At 48.7% G+C, this 17889-nt stretch overlaps 1 protein-coding gene across 4 annotated transcripts in view; it reads right to left on the bottom strand.

Annotated features, from left to right (window-relative positions):
• The window catches only part of Alpk2 (alpha kinase 2), a 111833-nt gene that overhangs the window by 29452 nt on the left and 64492 nt on the right, over positions 1-17889 (bottom strand). For all 4 annotated transcript variants that reach the window (XM_075968462.1, XM_075968463.1, XM_075968464.1 and 1 more), the window contains 2 exons: positions 3264-6474; positions 38-185 (listed from right to left, as the gene is read on the bottom strand). In XM_075968462.1, the coding sequence (XP_075824577.1) occupies positions 38-185; positions 3264-6474 (3359 nt within the window). The remainder of the gene's footprint in view (positions 1-37; positions 186-3263; positions 6475-17889) is intronic.

The raw sequence follows: 17889 nt of genomic DNA, 5'->3' as shown, positions 1-17889 counted from the left end.
AAAGTGAGTGGATGGTCGGGGAGGACAAGCGTCCTACCTTCTCTTGACCTGCGCTATTGACTGCGAATCTTTCGTCCAGCAGATGGTCGAATCCTCGTGGATCTCTGCAAACTGGCAGCTCAGCTTCACATTCCCAGAGCGGTCGGGAGCCATCTCAGCCTGGATCTTCTTCAGCAGCACTGGGGCTAGAAGCACATTTGCAGGTTAGTGTAGATGAGAGGCCTTCACACTTCACCTCGGTTATCAGCAACAGTCCTGAGAGACAGGGAGCAGGTTCCTAAATCACAAATGAAGCACCCGAGAGCCATGGCTGCTCAAATGCAACCGTGGGAACAAATAAAGCACCCGAGAGCCGTGGCTGCTTAAACACACCCCTGGGGAACAAATGAAGCACCCTAATAGAAAAACACTTCCTTTTCGTTACTTAAATTCCAAAGGTCTATAATGCTCCTAGCAAAATAGAGCTTGAGCTATTCTGGTTTTTGTTTTGTTTTGTTGTTTTGTTTGTTTGTTTTTTGAGACAGGGTTTCTCTGTAGCTTTGGAGCCTATTCTGGAACTAGCTCTTGTAGACCAGGTTGGCCTCCAACTCACAGAGATCTGTCTGCCTCTGCCTCCCAAGTACTGGGATTAAAGGTGTGTGTCACCACTGCCCAGCTTATTTCTGGTTTTTAATTTAGATTTATTTAACTTTATATGCACATATATCTGTGCACCGTGTGTGTGCTTGGTGTCTGCAGGGGTCGGAAGAGGTCATCAGATTCCCTGGAACTAAAGTTATAGATGGTTGTGAACCTCCATGTGAATGCTGGGAATTGAACCTGGGTCCTCTGCAAAAGCAGCAAGTGCTTTCCAGCCCAAAATGTTTTTTTCTTTAAGAGGAGAAAGGTCCAGCGGATTATAGAAGCCTAGTCTGTAGGATTTGGCCCAAATAAGATACTGTTAAATAATTACCTGATCAAAATCAGAGCTGGTGATTCAGCAGTGGAATGAAATCGGCACTATCAAGGTAAGTGAGGTTAAGACCCCAAATGTAAACGACAACTCAATAATAAATTATCTGTGGGATAAAATTCATTCACACATGCACACACACAGTGCAGCTGTCTGTGAAGATGGTCTGGTGAACTGGACATGTGTGTTTGGCATCCACCTCACTGACAAAAGCGAGGTCTATCTGGACGGAGCAGAAATAGTGAGGCGATGACTCCCGTAGGTTGGGCTGAGATGTGAGTTTGCCTCTTGAATTTAACCTGAGATGAGTGGAGGTTCTTATGAGCAAATGTGTAATTGGGAAGGGCAGCCACTGGGTGGCGGTATAGGCATTAGAATGACAGGAAGACCGCGTGACCCAGCTGAGAGAACAGTTCATCAGACCCGTGGTTGAGGGAGTGTGATCAATTCAATACAGCCCAGGTGCACTAAGTTTACCTTCTGACCAGCCTGGTTGAGGGAAGACAATAAAAAAAAAAATTCTCGGCTACAGAGCCAGCTTGATGGAGTAAAGCCTCTTGTTGCCAAGCCTGACACCTGAATTCAATCCCTGAGCCCCCCCCCCCCCCCCCCCCCCCCCCCCCCCCCGGCTCCGTGGAAGGCAAGAACTGACTTCTGGAAGCTGTCTTTACACACACGCACACACGTGCACGCACGCACACACATGCACTCATGTAAGTATGCACGCACGCACACACACGTAAATGTAATTTGAAAAGACTCTCCTGTTATACAGGAAGCTTCTACTGCTCTAAGCTTTGGACGCCCCTTGGCACCCAGCGTCCATTTTATTTCTCTCAGGATCACCTGAATGCATTTACCCGCCGCATATTCCACCGTGTCACAGGGGGAGGGCATTAAATCAGGGCTGCTCGGAGAGCACCAGGCTGCTGGGTCCACACAGTCAAGGCAGTACCCAGTCTTCATAGACTGGAGATGAGGACCCAGGTCTCACAAAGCCAGCCCCCTGCACCAGAACTGAAGACCGCTCTGTTGTATTTTCCTAGTGGGCACATTAAACAGCAGGCCAAAACCAGGAAAAGCTGGAAAGCAAAACCAAGACCTTTGGAGTGCTCACTGCCGAAGTAGGTTTTTTTTTTCCTGGTATTTCAAGACAAAGTTTCTCTGTGTAACAGTCCTAGCTGTCCTGGAATTAGCCCTTGTAGACCAGGCTGGCCTCCAACTCACAGAGATTCACCTGCCTCTGCCTCCCAAGTGCTAGGATTAAAGGGATGTGTGATACTGCCCAGCTAACAGTTTTCCTGGAGCTTTGGAGCCTTCCTGGAACTTGCTCTGTAGGTCAGGTTAGTCTTGAACTCACAGAGATCTGCCTGCCTCTGTCTGTTGAATACTGGGATTAAAGGTGTGTGCCCTCACTACCCGGCTCATGAAGTAAATTCCTCACTGATAGAAGCTCGTACACAGTAATTAGAACTAATTATAAAAAGGTCTTGTCAAGGGCAGAGTTTATGAAGCAACCATCCCATAATAGTAAATCATTTCCCAGGTCATTGATCCTCATCTGTGTATTGACTCTTCAGACTTCTGCTGCCAGGCAGCATGGGAAGGTATAACTCCAAAAGAATGTAGCTTCTTTAGGGCTGTGGAATGGGCATGACTGAACAGTCCCTTAGGCCGAATGGGAGGGATGATGCCAAAGTCTTTGAGGCTCAAAGGGACTGAAACCTGGGTAGATTCGGGTACTGGAGACAGGAAGTTGGGAAGAAATTTTATACTTAAATTTGGAAGAAAAACCAAGGTTCCCTTGAGTTACACTTAACGATTAAAAGAGAGAATCTCAAATTGGGATGAAATGTTTCTTTGTGTCCCCTGCTCAGCGTGTGGTCGTTTTAGTCTTACAGATTTGCTACACCAGTCTCGCTGCTCATCTTTTAAAGGAGATTTCTAAAAGAGATAATTAAACCACAAAGCATCTTCGCCACATCCCCCTCCATCAAACGCACCAGCAGGCAGCCGTGATGAGGGGTTCTCTGGTGTGCATCTCCTCTCAAGTCACCTGGGGACTGGGTACAAGTGCAGGTTTTTAAGGACGCCCCCGCCCAACATCAGGAACTGTATTGGTGCTCAGAATCCTGCATTTGAACAAGCTTGCCAGAGAAATGATGCCTGCCTGCTCAAGTTTGAGAACCTTGGGACCTTTGGTCACAGCCGTGACATCCACACCCACCCACCGGATGCTCACCTAAACTGACAGGGACACAGGAGGCTCACGCCTAGCCCTTCAACAATGCTAAAAGCAGCAAGGCCTCACCTTTGCCTTCCGCTTTGCAAGGGGCCTTTTGGGAGTCTTTTTTCTCATCAGTGTGGGACAGGGACTTTTCAAACTTGGGCGTTTTCTTCAGAATGGAGTTCTTTCTCATATTTTCCCTCTCCTCCAGTCTGAGTCTCAGGGCTGCCACTCTGGAGAGAATTTTCTTCTTTACCCCTGCAGCCAAATGTCCACTCCCTGAGGCCTCTTGCTTTTTCTTGTCCTCCTCTGGCCCAGCCGTTGCTGATCGGGCCCCAGGTGCCTTGCTGGTCTGGGCCACCACATGCTTCTGCTGTTCCTCTCTGGACTTTTTCCTGCTAGCCTGGGCGGAGCCCTTTTGACACAGGTCCTTAAGTAATAAGCCTTCAGGGGCTTTCTCTGACTCACAGTCTCCTGAAATGAAAGCCAAGGTCTTTGCTGGGGAGTGGGATGAGGTTAGAGGTTTGGTTTCCACAATCTGAATCTCCTTCGATTTCAGTTCCTCAACGCCATGGCTTATTGACAAGTGTGTGACGTTTCCTTTGAGAGACGAAGTACATGGTGTGTGTGTGAGATCACTTGAAGAGGCCACAGGTTTCCCACACTCACTCTCCATGGCTCCTTTTTCCTTCCACGTAGGAAGTACATCTTGGTGGTTTCTGGGCACAGACTCACCGTGAATGTGGCTTGTGGTGTCATTGGTCTCAACCTCAACAGATGCAGGAGTCCCTCCTCTGAGACAACTAGAGAGAGATGTCATGGGGGAAATTAATTCGGCCTTGTCCTTTGTCACCTGCCCAGCCTCTCCTAGGCCTCGGTCACTGCCATCTTGGCTCATGTTGCATACGCTTGGAATTCTTTGTCTTTCTTCACCAGGACATTGGGCTTGACAAAGGGCAACCTCTGCTTTTGCCTTGTCAGCCTGACTTTGTTTGGCATCTGCCTTCTCTCTGTCCATGTGATTTTGGTTGATTGTGCTTTCATTTGGAATGATTTCCCCACTGTTCTGGGGATGGGGAACCTGCAGGGTGGCGGGTTGGATGTCTGTCCTCTGACATGTGTATCTGTCAGTGGATTCATTCCCTTCTGTGTTGGAGTCGGAGGGCTCTGGCTTCTCAGACCAGACACACTCCATCCCACGTCTACCATCAATGGGATCCACAGAGGACTCCAGGATGCTAGGAACGTTCACAAACTGTCGAAAGAAGGCAGGGCCGCGTATCTTCCTCTCATTTCCTTCCTGGTCTTCATTCCTGGTTTCAACACTTTCTGTCTCCCCACTTTTGGAAGCCTCTAGTGGAGAGACTGTGACTTCCAACCCCGCTTCCTCAACAGGGTCTACGGACGACTCCAGGAGTCTGGGTTGGTCCAGACACTGGGAAGACAGACTTCTGTAATACGCGCATCTGGCTGGTGCCTCGCCTGCCCAGGCGTCCCTGTTAGCACCTGCTCTTAGGATGTCAGACAGAGCCCAGCCCCTATTAGGGGCAGTGAGACCAACTTCTGCCTCCTTGGACCCATAATGCATGGCTTGTTCTGGTTGCCAGGTTTCAAAATCAGGAGCTTCCAGCGTTATGATCTTCACTTTGCTGACTGCAGCCCAACTGCCTAGTCCTACGTCTTCTTTTTCTTCAAGGAGGATGTCAGGGAGAGATGGAGCATTGCTTAGTTCATGTGATGGAAGTTGCTTATCATCTTCCATAGTCTTCTCAGCTGCCACTGAGACACTGGTCCTCGGGTCAGTGCTCTGCCCAATTTCTTCCCCCAAATCTGCTAAGGGGTGCTCGAAGGGTTCTGCTTTGACCTCCTGTTGCGTGCCAGGTGTCGGGGGCAGATTTTCTTGGAAATCATTTGCAGAAAGAGAACACTGGTGGGATGTGCACTGTTTTCTTTCACTTCCCTTTTCCTGAAAGTCCTCTTCAAGGCTTCTGCCGTGGTCTCCCTCCACTAGCTGGCTCTTATACCCAGGCTGGTTATCAGTTTGAAAGGGAGCACTCCACAGATCCTGCCTCTCGGGCAGTAAGAAGTGGCCACAAGCTCCTGGAATACTGGGTGCTATGATAAACATCTCCCTGGTCATCTCACTAGTAGAGCTGCTTAAAGAACGGCCTGGCTGTATGTTGGAAAGAGATTCAAAATCTCGTGCCTCACATGAGGCCTGGTCATCACCATCAACAAGGTTGCTGTCCTCAAGAGCTGAAACGGTGTGACAACTGATGGTGTGGACACTGGTGGCATCAGCTAATGTGTCCTCCTCAGTCTCCCTGGTCACCTGATGGCAATCAACACTAGCAGCTGATTCTGCTGATGGCTCTCTTGGGCATCCCCCGACTGAACTGTAATCAGGAAGCGTGTCTATGGCACCTGGAACACCGAGATTGGCGCTTTTACAGCCTCCTTCGCTAACGTCCGCAAAGGAGCCGTTCTCACCAAGGGGCTGTGTCTCACCAAGCCCCCCGAAGTCGTAGAGTTCTGTGGAAGAGAAGATGAAGGGAGAAGTCCCCAGGTCAGATGGTGTTTCCCCCACAGCATCTCCGCTGGCCTCCTGCCATGTGTCCCAGGTGAAGGCACTGTTAGAAAGTGGGGACTCGGCTGCTTTTCCATTCTTGCTGCTCTCATACATAGACTGGGGAGACTCAGAACCTTGTGTCTGAAGAACAGCCAGTGCCTTGTCAGTAGAACATAAATCACATTCTTTGCTTTGCCCTTCTGTCGGTTCCAAGTCCCCAGGGCAAATGTCTTCAGGCAAATATTTATCAGCTGGTGCTCCAACGGGAAGATCCATGGTATCATAACATGTTTCTTGGTCACCGGCTTCAAAACACCCGGTCACACATGCAGCTTCTCTGCCCCTTGCCCCACTGCCCACGTTTTCCAAGGTGAGGGAGGGAGCAGAGGACTGAGAGAAATGAGCCTCTGGCTCCTGGCAGTGGGCACTGTCACCTGGAGGGAGAGGAAGATGCCATGAGGAACTCCATTCATGTGCTCGTTCTGCCCAGAGAGCACCAGGCCTGTGGCCTTCTCTGCTTTGTCTGGCTTCCTGTTGGAGCCCCTGAGGAACGACTTCCAGGTCCAGGTATTGGGCCAATGATGCATTCTCCTGGTTGATCTCACTGAAGTTGGAGACAACATTTGTTGTGGTCCCGGTGAATGAAGACTCCTCCCCAGCAGGCAGGGAGAAAGCTGGCATCTGCTCGAGATCACTTCTCTCCCCGGTGGTTTCCTGGATTTGCAGCTGGAAAAGGGGAAAGTGGTATTAATAGGATGTTCCTGAGAAAGGCCACAGAGGATTTATCTGCAGCCCCAGGGGTGCTAATCCTTGACAACCTTCACAAACGACAAGGCCCATAGCAAAAATGACTGAAATCAGAACATTAATCCCCAAACTCCCTCTGGCTAGTAGACACTTCCCAGGAAACTGCAAATTTAAACCACTCTAATCCAGGGGGACTCGTGCCCAGTCTCACCACGAGAAGCAAAAAGCCTCCTGGCAATCATCATGAGTTTAGTGATTCCCCCCTCTCCCTGAGGAAGAAAGATGGAAATAAAGGGAACGCTAAACTAGTTTGGAACAAATCACAGCAAGACCTGTGGGCATCTCTCTTGAGCGATGACTTTCACGTCACCATTACAAATGATACCAACACTGCTCACAAAGCAGCTATGGGCAACTTTTGTCCCCCAAATAGTGCAGCTCCCCGATTAATACTGTTACTGAAAGGCAGAGAGAAAGAGCGAGTCGGATATAGTAGTAGTCCATGCCTGTTATGTTAGTGCTCGTGGGGCCAAGGCAGGAGGAGGCTCACTTTATCTCAGAAGTTCAAGACCAACCTGGGCAACACAGTGAGATTCCCGTTCCAAAAGTACATGCATGCATGTGAAGGCGGTGAGAAAAGCCTGTTCCTCTAAAGGATTCTGAAGTGTAGAATCCTTCCCTTTCCCCAGAACTTCAGAAAATAAAGCTGGAAAAGAGTAGAGCGAGGCTTGTCCCTGAAGCCCGCCTCCAGTGGAGCAAAGGAGATTCAATTGGCCACCTGCACTGCCAATCATGTCTGACCCAGACCAGACTGAAAATTCTGAACTTTTCATTCAAGCTTTGGGGCAAGAAACCACCTTCTCCAGAAGTAGGAGATGATTATGTAAGTTGTTTGGAGAAAGGGAAGGGGAAAGAAAGAAGGAGGGGGCTAGAGAGGGGCATGGGGGAGGGGAAGGGAAAACTCCTACAGTCTAAACACTGAGCCCAGCCCAGCACTGTCTGAATAATATGTGATTCTAGCTATTACTTAAGGAGAAAGAAAACTCTTGGCCATGTTCTTGTCTCTTGAAACTTTTAGCCTTTTGACCATTTCGGTCAGCTAAGAGGAGCAGAGGTAATTCTTGGGGAGCTCCATCTTTGCCCCGGGGACTCTTGCTTTGTAGAGCCCTACTTCAATAGGCAGGGGACAGAGAGAGCAGTCACTCTCCCAGCCTGCAATAAGGTGGACCTGAAATGCTCATTGCCACAGGAAGTTCCAATCCAGAGGCTTATCGGTCAATTCCTGCACCTACTGCCAGCGGGAAGTGGGACAAAGCTCACCACACCTTTTCCCCAGGCCCCTGGGGTGCTCTCTGCCTACCAGTGATTTCTCCCTTGTTTTCTTTTAAGCTTCTCCTGTGTCCAGTGTACTTGGGGATCTCATTGACATGAAAGTACAAACTGCATAAGAAGAAATTTATTATTGAGCTTCATAAGGATTAAGACTATTTACTGATCCAACCAATAGTCATTGAGTGCCTCCAACATACTAAGAAGTGGTCCAGGCAAGGACGTGTCTTTAGAGAGCGCCCATTCCATGTGTGATCAAGGCACACAGAGTAGAAAGCACACAATAGACATTCTGTGGCTGTTTGCTGAAAGAAAGAATAAGGGAATTAAAAATGTACCAAAGGGGGCTACTGTGGCTCAAGGTCACCTGCGAAACCCCTAACTCTGCAAGAGTTTAGCTTTGAGCTTAGGGACAGCCTTACTGTGAAGGAGACTTTCGTCAGGTTTCCACCTGCAATCCCTGAATTCGATAGGGGGAGTCAGGAGAATCAGGAAGAGTTTGAGGCCAGCCTGGGCCACATGCCTGTCTATCTCAGAGAGGGAGAAAGGCAGGCCAAGAGGCTCTAACCATAAACATCGTTCATTTGAATACCAGTGTTTCGAAAAAGAGAGTTCTTCCTGCTTCTGCCAGTCGTGATGGTACACACTGGTAGGATATTCTTAAGGATATTTACTCTTTTTCTAAATACTTTTTTAAAAAATCATCATATTAAGATAGAACATTGAAAATAGCAAAAGTAGTTTGGAGGAAGTGAGGAGCGCACACTTCATAAAGGTGTGCGAATTTTCGTAACAGATGAAGTGCTGTGCCTGTGAACTAGCCATGGGCAACCTTTGTCCCTCAACCCACCGGGATGGTTTCCTCCCTGGGCCTGAGAACCTACGTATGGAGAGTATTCTTTTCATCTGCTCTTTTGGCTCAGATTATTTTGTAAAGCTATATGGCCAAAACTACCAAGTTATTAAGCACAGAAAGTTTGGCAGCTTCTGGCCAGAAAGGAGAACTTTAGAGACCTCCCTGTGAAAATACCACACCTTCCTCTTGGGCCTCTGTTCTGCCTGAACTCCCATGACCCATGTGCCTACCCACCCATGTCCCTTCCCACACAGATCTCTCCAACTCATGCCCCTTCTCATTCATGTCTCCCCGCTCATCCACCCTCCATGTCCTCCACCCATGTTCCCCGTACATATCCCCCATTGTGTGCTACGTCCATGTTCCTCCCATGTCTCCCCCCACCCACAACAGTCCTTTATTTTAAGGTCTGGCTATCATCATAGACTCATTAGTACCAATGGACATTCTAGAAGTAGCTGCTGTGTAAATAATTAATTGCCCACCGGGCGGTGGTGGTGCACGCCTTTAATCCCAGCACTCGGGAGGCAGAGGCAAGCAGATCTCTGTGAGTTCAAGGCCAGCCTGGTCTACAAGAGCTAATTCCAGGACAGTTCTCCCAAAACTACAGAGAAACCCTGTCTTAAAAAACAAAAAACAAACAAACGAATTAGTTGCCCAACATCATGCAATTTCTTCCAAAGGACTCCATTTAGATCGTCTATCCTTACTCCTGCCTGGACGACTACTACATCAACAGAGCAATAGGCTTAATGGTGTAGGAGGGTCTTCTTTCTATGTGTTGCTTTCATTGGTTAAATAAAGAGACTGCCTTGGCCTTTTGATAGGACAGCAGCTTAGATAGGTGGAGTAGACAAAACAGAATGCTGGGAGAAAGGAGGCAGAGACAGAGAGAACCACCTGCCATGACGCTGCCAGGTCAGACATGCTGAATCTTTCCCGGTAAGCCACGAGCTCGTGGTGACATACAGATTATTAGAAATGGGCTGAATCAAGATGTGAGAGTTAGCTAATAAGAGGCTAGGACTAATGGGTCAGGCAGTGTTTAAATGAATACAATTTGTGTGTTGTTATTTAGGGGTATAAGCTAGCCAGGCAGCTGGGAGCTGGGCAGCGGGAAGCGGCCAGCCTCTTACTCTAAAAGGAAATGCATATCTGGAGCCAACCTTGTGGAACAAGCCTGCAATCCAAGTTATGAAAGAGACTGAGACAGAAAGTTCATAAGTTCAACACCAGTGTAGGCTACATAGTAAGGTTCAGGCCTGGGCAACTTCATCCTGTTCAAAACAAAAGGTAAAAGAGAGAGTCTGGGATTCAGGGTGGTGAGGGTAGGGGTTCAAGCCCCAGGACTGCATAAACGAGCTGATGCCTGAGAGAACAGGGCAAGGACGTCCCAGTTCAGCTGGCTCTGATTCCCACCTGTGCTGCAGCACCCTTGATGTTTATGGTAGCTAGTCCTAAGGCTGTGTGCTCATTCTTTCCCTAGCTGGTTTTGAAATAAAACCCTTCTGGGGATGGGGACAGTTCAGGGGTTTAGAGCACTTCCAGGGGACCCAAGTTCAGTTCCCAGGACCCACGTCAGGTGGTTCACACCAAGTGTAACTCCAGCTCCGGGTAATTAATGGCTGTTCTGACCTCTGCAGGGTCTCACACACATAGGGTACGTACACACACACACACGATGAAAGAGAGAGAGAAATACACATACATAAATAAAAATTAATCTTGGTGCTGGGGAGATGGGAACCAGTTAAGAGCACTTGTGGCTCTTGTGAAGGAGTCGGGTTCAGTTCCCAGCAGCCATATCAGGTGGCTCACAGCCACCTGTAACTTAGGTGGCTTCTGGCCCGCAGGTGGCAAGTCTTTATATAAATTCCTCATCTGACGAGCACATAATGGACAGCTACTGAACCCAGATGCTCTGAGTACCTGAGGAACCTTAGTGAGCACAGAAAATCGTGGGACTTCATAAGTTAACTCCAGGCTGCAAACTGTATGATGGCCACACCTCTGATGTGAAATCCGGGGAGGTGCACCATGGATTCTTCGCTACTCATGGCTGATGACCACACTGACAGAGAAATAGGCAATCTGTACCGAGCCTGGCAGTGAAGACCTGTAATCCCTGCTAGGAAGGAGGTGGAAATCTGTGAGATTCTTCTGAGGGTTGAGCCTTAATGGTCCACTCCCCGTTTCTTCTAAGGCGTGGAGTTATCAGTTCTGAGAGAAAGATGGGGCCCGTCTCATTCAGAGGCCAGCTCTCAGAGAGGAAAACCACAGGCTCTCACCCTCTCGGTGGGTCAGACCTTTCTTAGCTGTCATTAGGAAAGAAGCCCAGTGAATGAAAATCCTCTGCTCGCTGCATCTGTTATTGCATGGATGGGGTATTGAAAACTCTGGGCTAGAGAGGGAGAGCTGCTATGTTCTCCTTTGGATGAAAACAAAGAGTGTTTATGGTTGGCTGGGCACACGCCTTTAATCCCAGCACTTGGGAGGCAGAGGCAGGTGGATCTCTGTGATTTCGAGGCCAACCAGTCTGGTCTACAACGTGAGTTCCAGGATGACCAGGAGCTGTCAAGAGAGAAACCTTGTATGGAAACAAAACAAAACAAAAGGAGAGTGTTTACGGCTGAAGGAGGAAGCTCCCGTCACAGTCTTCTGTGACAGGGTGCCCAACAGCCTGCATTAGCTCTAACTTAATCCACTACGCCACACAAGACCCCAGGTAACCACTTTAGCCACTCTGACCCACTGTCTCTTCCTCTAAGGCCAGCCACATGCACGTCAGCACCATCCTGTCAGCTGCCTGGCAGGTTGCCTAGTACCCAGAAGACACTGACATTTGTTTCCCTTGTTCTGGGTAAAAAAAAATTAAAAAAAAAAGCAGATAAGGCAAAGAGGAAATGGAACAGCCCCTGTGAATAGAGCCCTGAGCTCTACAAAGGCCTCCGCACTTGTTCTGAAAATAATCGTGAAGTCAGATGCTCTTGCCTCTATTAACTCGTAGGTGGATAGCCTGACTCCCACCAGGAGATGGAAGCATACAGTGAGCCCTGTAAGGGAGGTATGATGCAAAGGGTTCTTAGCTATGATGGAAGAACACTAGAAGATGGAAGGAAACTCTCTGGTGTCCTAGCATGCAGAACGTGACAGAGGAGGACAAGCGTGCATGGGATTCAGTCCTACGTGGAGACGGTCAGGCCACCAGGTAGCACAGAAGTTCACTGGATTAGCCAGGCCAGGGCAGGAATGGAATCACTGGGAAAGCAACAAACAACTCTTCCAAGTTAAAGCAGGGACCAGGGATCACATGAAGTGGCATGCGTGTGCAGTGGAGTCCAGGCCCTGGCGAGCATGGAGACGGAGGCCTCAGACCATGTGGGCCATGAGTGGCAGTTGGGGAATCTTCAGAATGATCTGTCTCTCTGTGTGTGCACTAGTCTCTGGCGGCTATGTATGGCCTCTGAGGGTGCCATGTCTTGTTACAGCCATGAGGCCTTTAGGATGGACCATTTAGGACCCCAAATCCCAAACAGAGCTGGCCACAGGAAGGTTATCATTAGGCTAATCCCAGTTGTGGATGGACCAGGTATTGGACCCATAGCTGGACAGACTTGGTGATGAATACATCAGCTATGCCACTCCTGTGGAGCGACATCCCCTTCTTCCTCAACTTCCTCATCTCTGCTGAGAGAGCCTAACGCTGTGCTCACTTAAGAGGAGATGGATTGACTTCCACTACCATGGACCATGTAGTGAAGGACACAGTGGGAGCTGAGAAGTGCTGGGGAGGACACAAGAGCTCAGCAATGCTCAGGGGTCAGAAACCTCCCCCAGGGTCCCAGAGTCAATGCTGCAGCCAGGCCCTAAAGCCATGTTTATCTGGATACTGAACCCTTACCAAGTCAGCTTTGCTTTTCCTCCAGCTGATAGAGATCAAACCCAGAGCCTCACACCACTTCACCTTCAGCCCCCAACACAGCTTTCCTTTTTCTACCCTCCCCTAGTCTCTTTCCCCTCCTTCCCTTCCTCTCCCCTCCTCTCCCTCTCCATGTTCTCCTCTCCTCTTTTCCCCTCCTCTCTTCTCCTCTCCCTCCCCTCCTTCCCTGTCCTCTCCTCTCTTCTCCTTCCCTCTCCTCCTTCCCCCCACTTCCCCTCTCCCTCTCCTCTCTTTTCTTTTGATTTCTTGCTTTGATACCGAGTCTCTTGTAGCTCACGCTGACCTTGAACTTGCTATATAACCAAAGAGGTTCTTAAATTCCTAATCCTCCTGCCTCTGCCTCCCAGGAGTTGCGATTACCACCATGCCTGGCTAAACCCAGATTTCCTTATGGCAGAGTTGTAACAAGCCATCCACACTAAAGGCTGGAAACACCCTTAATATAAACCCAGAACTCCTGAGTTCTGAGACACTAAGACACCACGAGGGTCCTTCTGACATGAAGCAAGGCTAGAAGACTTGTCTTCCCCTCCATGGGTAAGAGCAGGAACTCTTGTTAGTCACTCCTGAGTCTCAGGGTCTAACATACAGAAGGGGCACAAGCAGCTCGACTGAAGGCACGAACAGATGACTCCACACAGGAGAGAAAAATGGCAAAGTAAAATTAGAAGCACTGCCAATCCCCTTTGAAAGAAAAATTATGCTTGAAAATTTAAAGTTCTTTCCACTGGAAACCCTTCCCAAACACATTGCTTTCTCTTGTTTGCATTGACCAAATCCTGCCTCCTGAGTATGCCCACCATGGTCTCATGGGACGAGGGCCGCCTCTTTGTCCACAGCATGATGTTCGAGGCCATGTTCCCCATCGTTTACAACACTGCCCCAGATTCCAGCAAAGGGCATGATGCTAATTTGAGTCTCTAACAACAGAAAGCATGAGGCAAGATCCCTGCTCTCAAATATCTTATAATCCAGAGGCACAGATGTGCACGGAAAAGAAAATGTTTCTTGACAAGTTGTGCTAATGGCAGAATGGAAGGGACAGCACTTCTGGGGGCTGGGAGAGGGGACTGAGCCCTGAAATCTCATCTTCCTCTAGTGACAATTCCTACAGGACAAAAAGCATGGCTTGTGCCACTGGTCTGTATGCATCTATGCTGAGAAAGTCCCTGCACACCTCTGTGTGCTTGAAGGGATTTTCTGTCCTCAGCAGTGGCAGGCATGGTAACTACGGGCTGACTAACACCACAATATCTCCAATCCCTTCCTCTCTTGCCACTTCCAACCAGGGAGACCAGGAAGCCCTATACCCTCCCAGACTCCTACATTGCCTGATGGGACTCAGAGGTCAGTCTGTCTAATCAGATATACGGAGAATCTCACCAAAGGACCTATGCATAAGTTTCGCTTTCCTTCTGTAAAGTATTATGTTAGTCCTTTGTCTATGGCCATAAAAAATACTTAGGACTGGTCATTTATGAAGCTTATTTGGCTTCTGGTTCTGGAGTCTGAGAAGGCCAAGAGTGTGTGGTACCAGCATCTACCTAGAACCTGTGGAGAGACTTCTCGTGCATCCTAACAGAGGGCATCGCGTTATCAAGATACAGCAAGCGTGTCTCTTTCTGCTCTCTACAGTCTTCAGCCTCAGGGCCTCATCAGTTAGAATGACTTCCCCACAGCCACCACCTCCAAATACTGCAGCAAGCAAATGAATTTGAGGATTAGCTTTCCCAGTTGTGAAATCTAGACAGACACATCCAAATCGCAACAGTTACAAATGCTGGCAGGAACTTTGTTTCTTCTTCCCCTTTCCTTAATTAAAATAGGAAACCTATTACCATAGCTGTAATATAATATAAACCCAGTCCTGGGATGACCAGAAGGAAAAGCTACGACTGGCAAGTGGGACAAGAAGAGAGAGAGAACTGGGGGTCTTATGGACCAGAACAACATGGATACCTTCTGCTCCTGGACTTCTCGTAATAAACAGGGTCCTTATGTCTAGATTGCTGTTAGTCTGTTGACAGCTAAAACCTCCTGACGGGTGTGAGGACGATATTTTATTGAGGGATGAATTGCATGTGAGATTCACCCCATAGGCCTCCAGAGGCTCCAGGCAGCCCCTGATAGAGATTAACTGGAGGGATAGAGTCACAAAGGGCAAGAGGTGTGGCTCCCAGGAAGAGAACTCAAGGGCCTGGTAGAGATGCCAAGGGATCAAAAGGGCCTAAGGCAAGGTGAACTTGAGGTAGAGTCAGGGAGGAGGAATGGAGAAATATGAGAAGAAGACAGATCATCAGGCCTCTGGAAGCCAAATACATAACCCAGGGCCAGGAGAACCAAGCCCCTAGGGCACTTGCTTTATCCGGGCAACACTGAGAAGCACCAGCGTGTCCTACCATGTCCTACTTCAAGTCCCTTTTTTATTCTTCTCTTAGCGTGCTTTTAATGTTCTGTCCTTAGCCGGATTAGGTCCAAATAGCACTATGTCCTCCAGGGCTGTCTACACACCGTCAATTTCTCCCTTGGTTCCAGGAATCTTTAAATGAGACTACCCCCAGCTCTCCTACCCAGCTCACCATGGCCTCACGACTGGCCCAGTGTCATTAGGCCATTTGTCATCTGGTAGGTCAAATCCATACCACATAGGGCTGCAAAACTGAAAATAGACAGCCCAGTCCCAAGCCAAAGAAAGCTTAAAGGCAAAGAAGAATGTTTCAAGACCTTGGGTTTATTTTTAGGTAGTGCCTGTTTGCCCAGAAAGAGGCTTCACTTAAAGACTTTGAATGCTAAAGTCGTACACAGTGGCGTGGAGGTCACTATCTTATGTGAGGCTGTCAAAAACCCTCAGCCCTGAAATGAGATCCAAAAAGCTCTAGTCCCTTTCATGGCCTTTCTTCACTCCTCTACCCCAGGAGACAAATCTCCAGGCAGATGGTGTTTACTAGTCCAGTCTTGACTTCTTGAGAGAGTTAGAGAGTTTGTAAAGTCGCTGGATCTCCTGTTGGGAGAGAAGGGGGTTTCTGGGGCTCACATGTATTTCCTCGAATTGTAGCATTCTGCATGTGCAGTGGGGTCTTTGCCTGTGAATGCAGTGTGGGCGTGAGGCACTGCAAATCAAACCAGCAGCTTTCTGTATTAAGGGTGCTTCTTCCGTGATATGTGAGTGGCGTGAGGAGCACTTGCACTGCTGATCACTAAGCCCCGTACAGCCCTCAACACACACAGACTCTCTGCTAAATGCCTTAATCCAGGCGATGTTGATAAAATGGTACAAAAAGGCAGGACTTGAGGGCCTTGGATTGTGTATCATCAGGAGACATGTACACCTTTCCCAAGAGAGAAGATGAAGAAGAGGAAGTAAGCAATCTCATTTAGGGTGAGTCAGTAAAGTATTGTGCTGCGGAGGGGAGTAAAGTGCTTTGTGAAAGAGGGAGGATCAGAGTTCAGATCCCCTATCACCCACACAAAAGATGAGTGAGCAGAGTCTTGCCTATAATCCCAGAACTCGGAAGGAGGAGACAGGGACCCTAGGGTCAAGCTGGCTCTTAGCCAGTTTGGTGAGAGACTCTGTAATAGTACATAAAATGGGGAGTGACAGAGAAAAACACTGACCTCTGACCTCCACACTTGATTACACATGGGCATGCACTTCCACACATATGAAATGCATACACACATGTACACACACATGCAACAGGAAAGGAAAGAAAAGAAAAGCCGTTGCCTTCCTTTCTTGGTTATGCTGCATCTGGAGTTCACTGTAAGACAAGAGGGTGAGCCTTCCACAAAGCATGCAGGATAAACGCAAGCATGCAGGACGACGGGGCCAACTACACGCCGCACTACTGAACAGTCAGAATCTGGGTTTGGTCTGTTTTTCTTATGTCTGAAAGGGAACAGGACTTGGATGAGGAGGTGAAAGGAAAGTAGAGCAGGGCAATGGAAAAAGGATTGGAGCTCAGAACTCGGAACCCCCTGTTTCGTCCTGGACCTGCTGGCACAAGGAAAGATCAACATGATCTCTGAGTCTATTTTTCCTCTTGGTGACAGCAGTTTTGGTGTCTTGTGCCCTGCTGGTAGGCAGGCAACAAAATGTACTAGAGGTTCCCTTTTTGCTTCTAGACCTAATCTCTTTCTGCAACTCTAAGGGATGCAACCCGGTACTCATCCAAGAATGAGTGACTAGGGCCCAGAGCTGTACCTGGGAAAGCTTGGGGGCCGTAGCAGGGATGAGCACCAGGCATGTACCTCATGATTTCTAGATCTGCCTTTTACCTCTGCTTCTCCTTCCTCCGTGCATCTGCAGCCTCGGCTCATCACTAATCTCTTTGAGCAGATGGTCTTAACACTGGCCCTGCTTTGTTCTGGAGGCTGCAGGTCCAGAGCCAGTAAAAACTACCACAGTCACAGAATGGAAGCCCAGTGGCCATGGACCCCGGTTTTGTTTCCTCTTTGTGGGGTATAGACTGCTTTGAAAGCTCAAGGAAGTCATGACTTGTCAGAAATTTTGGCTTTAATAAGATGGCCACATGCTATCTCAGAGGGCATCAGACCTCCTTTGTCCACAGGTCCCCTCCTACAGGGACAAAGGGCTCAGAACAAATCCAAGCTGTAGGCTACCAGCCTGGGTGAGTAGCATAGTAGTGTTTACTTCCCACAGGTCGAAACTTCATTGCAGATATGACACTGGATAACGAGCGGAAAAACTAAATCTAATGCAGGTTCTAGGAGAATGTTTCCAAATCAAGAGCTCTTTACAGTTTCTAGAGCCTGAGCAAAATCAAAACCAAGGGAGTGACAATTACCGTACTACACTGACAATAATACCTCATACAGAGCAAGTTCTTGTAAACTTCAGAAACAGGAAACAGTTGTCACAGTTACTATGTGTGTGTTTCGCCGGCTCAGCGTGGGCTTCAAAGTGTACACTACAGATGCCACTCGGCACTTGGAAAATCTGAGTACAAACACAAATATTAGATAGGTTGCCTGCCGCGTGAGAAGAGGATGCAGGCTTGGGCTTGACACAATCCGTATGTCTCCTTCATTGGGTCAACAGGAGAGTCATAGGCCCTCCTGTGTGGTTTTCTGACAAACAGGCCATGTCTCCTAAGGTAAGCCAGTCACAGCACGTGCGGTTCCTGGACAGGCAAAGATGAGCCTGACGATGTTTCCAGGTAGCTTTATCCAGCAGACTTGGGGACACTGAAACCCTGGGGAAGGAGGACAGAATTTGGTGCAGGACACATGGCGGGTGCTGGAGAAT

Source organism: Microtus pennsylvanicus, chromosome 4 (genome assembly GCF_037038515.1).
Source record: "Microtus pennsylvanicus isolate mMicPen1 chromosome 4, mMicPen1.hap1, whole genome shotgun sequence".
NCBI lineage: Eukaryota > Metazoa > Chordata > Mammalia > Rodentia > Cricetidae > Microtus > Microtus pennsylvanicus.
The sequence above is the reverse complement of the archived record's forward strand: the minus strand, read 5'-3'. Positions and strand labels throughout refer to the sequence as shown.